Source organism: Olea europaea, unplaced genomic scaffold (assembly GCF_002742605.1).
Source record: "Olea europaea var. sylvestris unplaced genomic scaffold, O_europaea_v1 scaffold1142, whole genome shotgun sequence".
In the NCBI taxonomy this organism is placed as follows: domain Eukaryota; kingdom Viridiplantae; phylum Streptophyta; class Magnoliopsida; order Lamiales; family Oleaceae; genus Olea; species Olea europaea.
Window position 1 is genome coordinate 306,852 of NW_019228810.1, and position 11,236 is coordinate 318,087.

General features: G+C 37.7%; 2 protein-coding genes across 3 annotated transcripts; both read left to right on the forward strand.

Annotated features, from left to right (window-relative positions):
* The first annotated feature begins 2,941 nt into the window (after positions 1–2,941).
* LOC111373561 (elongation factor 2-like) lies at positions 2,942–7,213 on the forward strand. The gene is made up of 4 exons (XM_022996110.1): positions 2,942–3,086; positions 4,028–4,099; positions 4,178–4,265; positions 4,556–7,213. Exons 2-4 carry the CDS (start codon positions 4,097–4,099, stop codon positions 6,994–6,996), a joined length of 2,532 nt encoding a protein of 843 aa, XP_022851878.1. The 5' UTR covers positions 2,942–3,086; positions 4,028–4,096; the 3' UTR covers positions 6,997–7,213.
* Positions 7,214–7,710: 497 nt separating this feature from the next.
* LOC111373562 (cytokinin riboside 5'-monophosphate phosphoribohydrolase LOG8-like) lies at positions 7,711–10,469 on the forward strand. 2 transcript variants are annotated; one of them, XM_022996111.1, is made up of 7 exons: positions 7,711–8,032; positions 8,321–8,418; positions 8,512–8,542; positions 8,962–9,061; positions 9,118–9,218; positions 9,313–9,456; positions 10,118–10,469. In XM_022996111.1, exons 1-7 carry the CDS (start codon positions 7,928–7,930, stop codon positions 10,205–10,207), a joined length of 669 nt encoding a protein of 222 aa, XP_022851879.1. In that variant the 5' UTR covers positions 7,711–7,927; the 3' UTR covers positions 10,208–10,469. The 2 variants fall into 2 exon arrangements, with proteins under 2 accessions (XP_022851879.1, XP_022851880.1); XM_022996112.1 differs by having other exon boundaries at positions 7,718–8,032; positions 9,148–9,218.
* The last annotated feature ends 767 nt before the right edge of the window (positions 10,470–11,236 follow it).

An 11,236-nucleotide genomic window follows, 5' to 3' on the forward strand; every position in this document is an offset into this window, starting at 1 on the left:
GAGGCAGTTCTAGTGGTCCATACTCTAGATAGCGCCGATGATTCCAGCCTTCTGTAGCAAGAGAATCAGCAACCTGGTTGCCTTCTCTGTAGATGTGTGAAACCGTGTCTCTATCGAAGTGGATGAGGTCTCTGATCTGTCTAAGAATACCCTGAATCGACCATGGTCCTCCACCTTTGGTAATGCAGTGAATAGCAATGTTGAATCTGCCTCGAGCCAGATAGCTAAAATCCCAAGTCCTCTGGCCAATAGAAGCCCATCTAGTATGGCTCTGAGTTCAGCCTCCAAAATGAAACATTGGCCATACGATGCTGAGAATGCCCTGATACAGTATCCTGCGTGGTCTCTAATGATGCCTCCACCACTTGCAAATCCATCTTTGACGCATCCATCAGTGTTGATCTTGTAGGATCCAACTGGTGGAGTGCGCCAAACAACCATAATAGGTGGTGGTGGGAGAGGACGGGTTAAAGAAATGCCAAAAAAAGGTGCAAGTGTCACATCTCCTCGCCAATGCTTAACTCGGAATAGTCCTCCCATATGAAGAAAGGAGATCATGTGGTAGACCCTCCAAATAATACGTCTGGCCACCATACGAATACCTCTATGCTTCGCATCATTCCTCTCAGTCCATAGAAACCAAAATATCAGTAGAGGAATGATAATACGAATGTATTGTATTTTACTACATGGTCTAAATTTTAAACTCATATCTCTATTTGTAAAGAATTCACAAAAATCATCAAATTATTGATCAAATAATTTAATGCATTTATACCAATGTATTGGATTTTACTACATGGTCTAAATTCTAAACTCATATCTCTATTTGTAAAGAATTCACAAAAATCATCAAATTATTGATCAAATAATTTAATGCATTCAATTCATAGAAAAATCAACACATGAAAAAATTAAAAACTAGAATCTTAATAAGAGAATATAAAGGATCCTAATTAGTTACATTATTCCCCTAACAATGAATTTAGCTACTCATAATGCAAAAAGAAAAATAGAAAATTGTCTTAAAATACATCACCGGATTTGTAATAAAGATGTAGAAGAAAAAGTAGAATTCTTGCACCAAGATCTCCTTCCCCTTCCAATGAATGCTTCTAATCTTCAATTGTTTGGTGTTAATTTTCTTGAATTTCTCTTTTGAATCTCCCTTTTTTTTTTTTTGTCTTGTCTCCAATATGTCAAGAACCCCTCAAAAGTATGAGAAATATGTATTTATAGGTGTCCCTCCGTTTTGTGTAGAAGTAGGGTTTTTACGGATTTTAAAATGGCAAAAAAAAAAAAAAGTGCCCTAGACACTTAGTCGTAGTGCCTAAGCGCTACAAGACAGCGCCTAGGCGCCGCGTCAGTTTAATCACAACGCCTGGGCGCTATGATTGCAGCGCTTAGACGCTGCCTTTCGGGTTCAAATTTCATCTTTTTTCAGTTTCGTAACGCCTAGGCGCTATGAATGCAACGCCTAAGCGCTGTCTTTCTGCCCCAATTTCATATTTTTTGCCTCTTTGTCCACTTTAATGGCTCTTTTCGCATCGCCTCTCCTAATCTTCAAAACAACACTAATAAACACATAAAAAAGGTTCTATACTCACAAGATCTAACATTTAATCAAACTAAACTTGTGTAAAATTCATGAGTGAAACAAACTCATCACTAGGCAAAGTAGACGAAAAGTTTAATCAATTAAGGCACTCTAATTTTTCTTAGCACATTTAATAAAACAACCCTGCAATCATTTTGCTTGGGTGATATATAATAAAATTTGACGAGAGACATTTTATTTTGATACGAACTTTTCGAAAGATTTAACCCAAACCTTAATCAACGGTAAGTTGCTTCAATTTCCCTTTTACGAATAGCATGTCCGATGTAGCATTAGACGTTCAGCTAGTCAATTCCGCCTTAGGTTTGTCCAAAATAGGACTTTGAATAATCCGACTCTTTAAAAAAAATAAAAAAGGAAAAAAAAATGCAAAGCTAAGCCAATAGGTGTTTTCGTCAAGTTTTTGGGAGCAAAGCATGCTCGATTCATTATGATATTTGAATATGAACAAATAGATTATGAATAAAACTTTTAAATACAAAATAAATGGTTTTGCGTATTGGTAGAACGAAGATCAACATTATACAAAAAAAGAAAATAAAAAAATGAACCTTTAAACTTCACTATATCCACTATTTGCACAATAATTGCCCGGAGCGCCGCATTAATAGATACAATTAAGCCCCCGTTTGGTTCTTCGTCCAAAAAAAATCAATTTTTTGACCGTTACTTAATATAGTCAATCGTCATTTTTTACTTCTTTACTCACCATAAGCACAGGGATTCACTTTTCTTTCTAACGATCAAAAAATTCATTCTTATTATTACTATCGAACAAGCCCTAAAAGCTATATTCAACTTTTCACTTGAAGAAACAATAGAATGTTCGGTCATCAAAAGATTTGATACATGGATCTGATTTAAGCCCTTGTTTGATTTTCATTAAATTACATTACATTACATTCTACTTTTTCTCTCTCATATTTTCAACCACACAATCTTCCATAAAATAATATTACACGTAAATCGAAAATTTTTCTTTCTTTTTCAACCACTCATTCTTCAAAAAACATTATTCTATACATTAAATTTTCCCCGTAATGGGGGCCAAACAGGGGCTTACACTATAAATGGAGAAGGACTCCTAAATACAAGAAGTAAGCTGGGTGTACAGACCACATTTCACATAGCCTCACATGACACATGAGGTGGATCTCACCTTATTAAAAAAATACTCGAAAAATATCCATATGTGAGGAGCCTGTGGGACAGTGCAGCATCACCCTAAATACAATTACCAGGCATTGCCCTTGAGGTCGAATGTATATTAAAATAAATTGGGTAGATGGAACTTTCTTGATGGGCAAGTTTGCTTGGAGGCCAAGAAGTCAATAAAGTACGCTCGCAGCCTGGAAGCCGGCCCCTATATTTGTCATTTCCGCTGCGACGTCTCTCTCTCTCTGTCAGCTGCTAAAGCTTTGGACTTGGAATCGCTCAGGGATCGGAGCCGCCTCTCATCTTCACATTGGTAGAGATTATTGTCTTTCACGCACATATATTTCTATCTGTATGTATAGTCTACAGTTTCGTTGCTTCATTTGATACTGCACTTGATCTTTGTTGGGCTAAGGCTAAGTAATTCATCATGTCATCTTTCGACAATCTAGTGTGTTTTCCTGTATTTGACTTGATTGGTAATATGTTTAGATGCAGATCATTTTTGAACTGTCTATTGATTTTTCTAATAATTATTATGGGTTTTGTATTAATTTTATTTGAGGGTGTTTTACTGTTAACGCATGTTTGTCTCAGCCTAAAATAAAATTAAGTTTACGTAAAATCAACTTTTAAGCTCAGTCAAATATGTTTATGCTTTAAAATTACGTTTATGGAACTTTATTCTCCAAACATTGAGCATGTTTGGCTGGGCTTAAAAGCAGCTAATTTTGGTAATAATATGTTTGTAACTTAAGGTTACTTTGTTCGCCAAACATGTTAGGCTTTTCTTTTTAGAATTTAATTTTGCTAATTTAAAAGCATGGTCTCAATCTAGCACAGAATTTTTTTTATTAATTGAAATTGTGGATTTGTATAAAAAAACAGAGATTCAATCACATCCGGACGTGTTATAGTCTTGTAAACACACAGATATGCACAAGAGTATGCTTCAACTTAAACTTTTGAGGAAATTTACAGTGCAATCTTTGATTTGTGTTTGAAAAATTCTGATCGACTTTTACTGGCTTTTCATACAAAATGAGTCAAAAAATTCTGATGTGATCAACTTTTACTTTTACTGGCTTTTCAAATAAGATGTGTCAATCGTTTAAGCTGATAGAATCATGTTCCGATCTTTCTAGTGAAGGGATGATTCTCTACAATCTTATTTCGTACTCCATGATTTTCTTGCATAAATTGCACCAGTCTGTTGATTTATAGTTATCTGATGTTTTGCCTTGCGGGCCACAGGTGTTCTTGAAGAAATATCTTCCCTCTACTGTTGCGAGCTTTGCCTTTGATTCGCCTGGCCTGTCAAAAATGGTTGGTATACAATCATTTCTCGAAATATAATCTTTGGTTGCTGGTGACTGTTTTCTGATGGTGAGATAACATTTGTAGGTGAAATTCTCAGCCGATGAGCTCCGTAGAATTATGGATTTGAAGCATAATATACGTAATATGTCGGTTATTGCACATGTTGATCATGGTAAGGATGCTAGTAGATAACAACTGCTCAAGTCCAGTCAATTGTTGCAAGATTCTAGCTATGCTTATTATTATGCGGATAGAGTGAAATAATGTATTATTATCAATTTGGGTTCAGTTTTACTTAGTAGTATATCAGCAAGAGTATAAATTTTCATAACCAATAGAGAAAAAGAGAGATTTAATTGTTGATTTATTGACAGAGCGTGCAATGTGTTTCTTCTTTCTCCCTTAATCGCATCATTAGAGTTGGTCGATGTCCTAACATAACCTGTTGTTTGTCATTAACAGGGAAGTCCACCCTTACTGATTCTCTAGTGGCTGCTGCCGGTATTATTGCACAGGAAGTTGCTGGAGATGTCCGAATGACAGATACAAGACAGGATGAGGCTGAGCGAGGTATTACTATTAAGTCTACTGGTATTTCACTCTACTATGAGATGGCAGATGAAGCTTTGAAGAACTTTAAGGGAGAGCGCCAAGGGAATGAATACCTCATCAATCTTATTGATTCTCCTGGGCACGTCGACTTCTCATCTGAAGTGACAGCTGCTCTTCGTATTACTGATGGTGCACTTGTCGTGGTTGATTGCGTTGAAGGCGTTTGCGTTCAAACAGAAACCGTCCTTCGACAGGCCCTTGGAGAAAGGATTCGACCTGTCTTGACAGTGAACAAGATGGACAGGTGTTTTCTCGAGCTCCAGGTCGATGGAGAGGAGGCTTATCAGACATTCCAAAGAGTTATCGAGAACGCAAATGTCATCATGGCCACATATGAAGATCCCCTGCTTGGTGATGTCCAGGTTTACCCTGAGAAAGGTACAGTTGCCTTTTCTGCTGGGTTGCATGGATGGGCTTTCACTCTTTCTAACTTTGCCAGGACGTATGCTTCCAAGTTCGGTGTTGATGAGGCTAAGATGATGAAAAGACTTTGGGGTGAGAATTTTTTCGACCCTGCCACTAAGAAATGGACCACCAAAAACACTGGTTCTCCAACTTGCAAGCGCGGATTTGTGCAATTATGTTATGAACCTATCAAGCAGATCATCAACATTTGTATGAATGATCAAAAAGATAAGCTCTGGCCTATGTTACAGAAGCTTGGTATCACCATGAAGTCCGAAGAGAAAGATTTGATGGGGAAGGCACTGATGAAACGTGTTATGCAAGCATGGCTTCCTGCTAGCGATGCTCTCTTGGAAATGATGATATTCCACCTTCCATCTCCTGCCAAGGCTCAAAAATACCGCGTGGAGAACTTGTATGAAGGTCCGATGGATGATCCATATGCTAATGGTATAAGAAACTGCGACCCTAAAGGGCCTCTCATGCTCTATGTGTCTAAGATGATACCTGCATCTGATAAGGGTCGATTCTTTGCTTTTGGTCGTGTATTCTCCGGTAAGGTCTCGACAGGTTTGAAGGTCAGAATCATGGGACCCAACTATGTCCCAGGAGAGAAAAAGGACTTGTACGTTAAGAGTGTACAGAGGACTGTTATTTGGATGGGCAAGAAACAGGAAACTGTGGAAGACGTGCCTTGTGGAAACACAGTTGCTATGGTTGGTCTTGATCAATATATTACTAAAAATGCAACTCTTACCAATGAAAAAGAAGTTGATGCTCATCCAATTAGAGCAATGAAGTTCTCGGTCTCACCTGTTGTGCGTGTGGCTGTCCAGTGTAAGGTTGCTTCTGACCTGCCCAAGCTCGTTGAGGGTTTGAAACGTTTGGCCAAATCTGATCCTATGGTTGTCTGTACAATTGAGGAGTCTGGGGAGCATATTATTGCTGGTGCTGGAGAACTCCACCTTGAGATATGTTTGAAGGATTTGCAGGAAGATTTCATGGGTGGTGCTGAAATTGTAAAATCTGATCCAGTTGTGTCCTTCCGTGAGACTGTTCTGGTGAGGTCTTGTCGCACTGTTATGAGTAAATCTCCTAACAAGCACAACCGACTTTACCTGGAAGCTAGACCCATGGAAGAGGGACTTGCCGAGGCCATTGATGATGGACGTATTGGTCCAAGGGACGATCCAAAGATTCGTTCCAAGATTTTATCGGAGGAGTTTGGTTGGGACAAGGAACTTGCAAAGAAAATATGGTGCTTTGGTCCTGAGACTACCGGCCCCAACATGGTTGTTGACATGTGCAAGGGTGTTCAGTACCTGAATGAAATTAAAGATTCTATTGTTGCTGGATTTCAGTGGGCTTCTAAGGAAGGTCCTCTGGCTGAGGAAAACATGAGAGGGATCTGCTTTGAAGTTTGTGATGTGGTTCTTCATGCTGATGCTATTCACAGAGGAGGAGGCCAGATAATTCCAACTGCTAGGAGGGTTATTTATGCTTCCCAGCTTACTGCCAAACCTCGGCTTTTGGAACCGGTATACCTGGTAGAGATACAAGCACCCGAGCAGGCTCTTGGCGGTATTTATAGCGTTCTGAACCAGAAACGCGGGCACGTGTTTGAAGAAATGCAGAGGCTGGGTACTCCATTATACAACATCAAGGCTTACCTTCCTGTCGTCGAGTCTTTTGGTTTCTCGGGTAACTTAAGAGCTGCTACGTCAGGACAGGCCTTTCCTCAGTCCGTGTTCGATCATTGGGACGTGATGTCGTCTGATCCGCTGGAATCGGGATCCCAAGCTGCACAGCTTGTCACTGATATCCGTAAGAGAAAGGGTTTGAAGGATCAGATAACACCTCTTTCTGAGTATGAAGACAGGCTATGAGCAATCATACTTTCAGCTTGGTGACAGATTAATTTTCTGAAAATAAACAGTACTGTGTAATATATGTAACTTTAGGTGCAAAATTACGCGTGGCAGAAGAGGGAAGTGAAGTGAAGTGAGAGTGATCACGAGCCGAAATTTTTTTCTCGCGTGATGAGATGGCACACGAAGTTTAAAGCATAAATAAATAAATTAAATATTTGCGTGATGCGTTATACATGCAGTTAGAGACTCGTACTCATTATAATTCATTTGAATTGATGTGTTGTCCACGCATGTGTTGTCCACATCATTGGTATTTTAGACCCCACCGATGATGTGGCAACACAACATCATATGTTGTCATATTATCAATGGACTACATATCTTTTATTCGCTATGAATATGAGATCAGTTTTGTATAGTTCATTTTATGCGTACGGATTAACTCGTGACACGTTTGAATTATGCTAGACAAAGACCACATTCGAATTGATCCCAAGAATGACACGTCTATTTTTTTTTACCTAATATCTTCAATTCACTATGAATATGAAATCAATTCTGTATAGTTCATTTTATGCGTACGGATTAACTCTTGACACGTTTGAATTATGCTAGACAAAGACTGCATTCGAATTGATCCAAGAATGACATGTCTATTTTTTTTTTTATTATTATTATTATTTCTTTTTGATTTGACTGCATTCTACCTTTACAAAGAATAGGTGAAAATAGAGAAAGAACGTAATTTCCCAGCAATTTCTCATTAAGATAATTAAAAATAGCTTTCATTTATGCAATATTTAATAATATCCATTCTGTCTGGGCGTATATCATGATTTATCTTTGATTTTTATATTTTCTAGGGATATTTTAATATATAAGTATCAACAGCGCAAGTGTAAATACAAATTGCTTGGAATTATAGAGGAATAGTTTAATAGAATCAATGGATAGAGCTAGCAAATTCAAACGGGTTTGTGTCTTCTGTGGAAGCAACCCAGGCTATAAGAAAATCTTCAGTGATGCTGCTATTGAATTGGGCAATGAAATGGTTGGTTATTTTTCCTTCATAAAAGCGTTAATCTTTGTTTCAGTATTGGATATTATTTTGCATTTATTGAATTACAGCGTCGAAACACTTAATAATGGGATTCTTGTGTTTTGAATTGGGTTTTTACAAGTTTTATGCCTTTTTAGATAGATTTCATTGTGTTTTCTCGGTAAGCTTGCAAATTTTCCATATTTTCAACTTTTACTTGCTTTGATGCTTTATATCTTTGATAATGCCATTAACTTGCTTTCTGCTTATTATCTTTCACTTTTTGAATATTAATTGAAGGTGAATAGGAAGATGGACTTGGTTTATGGCGGTGGGAGTGTTGGTTTAATGGGGCTAATTTCCCAGAGAGTCCATGATGGTGGTTGTCATGTTCTTGGGTAAGTGAAAAATGGACCTTAAAATTAATATTTTTATGAGTAACAATAGATTGATAACATTCGATTACAATGTTGATTGCTTTGAATGTGCAGTGTCATTCCGAAGGCTCTTGTTCCGATTGAGGTATTTCCTCATAAAATTTTTTGCAAGTTTTTCCGACTGTTCAATAATGTCTGAGCTACAATGTTCACCTTGATTGTTCGTGGACTATTGACAATCTGAAATCATCCCGAAATTACAGATAACCGATGGGACCAGAACTGCTAGTGACTAGTTTTCTTTCAAAAATGTACTTGTACCATGTTAATTGCACTATTTCTTGATTGTGCTTTTTGAGTTGCGTTCTTATATCTTAAAAATCTTCGGTTATTTATGCAATGGATGGTAATGCCATTTCATATAGAGGTGACAAATGGGAATGATATTAGAATATGTTTTATAATTCGATACAAGTTCTACATCGACTAGACCGTTCTTCTGTGGCTAAATATAAACATTGTTTATCTCGAATAATATATTACTGAAATGAGTCCTAGTGACAGATATCCGGTGAAGCTGTTGGTGATGTAAGCATTGTTATGGATATGCATGAGCGTAAAGCCAAAATGGCTTCGGAGGCAGAGGCTTTTATTGCTCTTCCTGGTAATAATCTGGAATTCTATTCAAGCGTTTTTATGTTTTCCTACATTAACCTATAGGGCAACATTTTGGTGTCATGAATATCGTAGGAGGATATGGAACTATGGAAGAGCTATTGGAAATGATAACATGGGCACAACTTGGAATTCACAAAAAACCGGTGAGGCAGTCACGCAAGCCGTGCAACTATGATTATCATGTTAGATTTAAGATGAGAAGAATTGCTTGCTTATTATGTGTTATTCATTATACAGGTTGGCTTGCTAAACATTGATGGATACTACGACTCTTTGCTCACATTATTTGACAGAGGTGTTGAAGAAGGTTTCATTAAGCCAAGTGCTCGGCATATAGTTCTTTCGGCTCCAACTGCCAAAGAGCTTTTAACAAAAATGGAGGTATCAATCTTTAAGGCTTCACTTTCAACTTTTTTACTTGAGTGCCCAAGTCAGTAAGTTTAGCTCAAATAAGTAGGTAATAAGTAATGTGATGCACAATCCTTAATGCTGGTGGATTGGATTCCTGGAATATGTTTAAATTATTATAAGTGTTGAGTAAATTGAAATGATGATTGTTTGTTCTCTTATCATGTATGCTCTCTTGATGAGATGCTATCAAAGGTAAAGGTGGAAACAGAACACTGATTTAGGCTGTGGCATTGGAAGTTCGCTTGGCCAAAGTTTTCTTGCCATAGAGGCCTTGTTTAAAGAGTACTAGGAAATTCAAGCCTGTTTCTCAATTTTTTAGTATTCTAGGTTTGCAATAGAATTTTTTTTTTTTTTTTCCTGTATAAATAAGAAGAGATGATCGGATAATTACATTTGCAGAATAAAGAGATGAGATGAGAATTATCTTTGGTAATTAAGCATGAGAGTCAAATGAATAGAAAGATACGTATTTCAATTTGCTCTTTCCGGTGAGATCAAATATAAGTATAATGCAGCTACAGTAGAATGATAACTAAGTAAATGATAAAAAAACATAATGCATTTCTGCAGCTACTTGTTGCTTGAATGACCTTGTATGATGCAGGGACTGATTCTGTTGTTTAACTTGCAGCAATACACTCCATACATGGACCATGTGGCCCCTCATGAAAGCTGGAAAATGGAGCAACTGGGCGATTACCCAACTGAAATCAAGTCATGATGAAATTCTTGTTTTTTGGTAGGCCTATCTCTCAAATGAGTACTTTAATGCAATTAGATCTGATTGATTGTGACGTAAGAGGTTCTTCATGGGGGCCACATATAATGCATTACCACGTACCCTTTTCATTCTTTGTAGTCTGAATTTCATCGGAATTTTCCTTTGGGTTTCCCACAACTCTGTTATAGCTGAATGGTTAATCAGTGCACCATTGTTCTTCGTTCTTGCTATTTTTAGTTGGAAAACAATTAGTTCAACCGCATTTCATTGTGCATTATTTCTTGCGTATTTCTGATTCTGTGCAAGTCCTTGTGTAAATGCTCAAAATGAGTATCAGCTTCACAAGGTTATATCAGATTATGGTCTCATGATTGCAGGGGTCGATTGCTAGAAGCAGCTCTTTCTTTCCTGTATGGAATTCTTGAGCATAATGAGGATAAGACCAGCTTAGTATAGAACGAGAATGATGTTTTATCAGGTCGATTAGTACAGATTCAATAATCTGTGCATTTCTTCTGAAGATATTGAATTGTTATGACGGTCTAAAGAATCTATTTGTTCTTCAGCAGTGCGTAGGTCTAGAGATATGCAAACTGCTCGAAATTTTATTTGTGCACAATCATCATCTCAATGAAGTTGCCTTCGGCCTTTCTTTTGAAGAAAATGATTTTCCTGTAGAATTTACTCATTAATTCCCTACGAAATGGGTAACGCACTACTAAAAACCTGTCTAAAGGGCCAACTTATTTGTCACACTTCAAGTCATTGTCAGCCCACAAAGCACAAGGGATGCCATTGTTGAGGGGGACACACTGCCCCCAAACATGCCCTCTAGAAACTGTTTGATTTGATGGAAATTTTGGTTTGTTTTAAGGGTTTTGATAAACGAACAAGGGCCGTGACAGGCCGGGGGCACCACATAGGCGACCTGTCATAGGTGCTTGTCACGCCCCTATCACAATAGCAAAACCCTTGACTTAACCCTAACAACATTGTCAAACTAGGGTTGGAGTGTCTTTAGGAGATTTT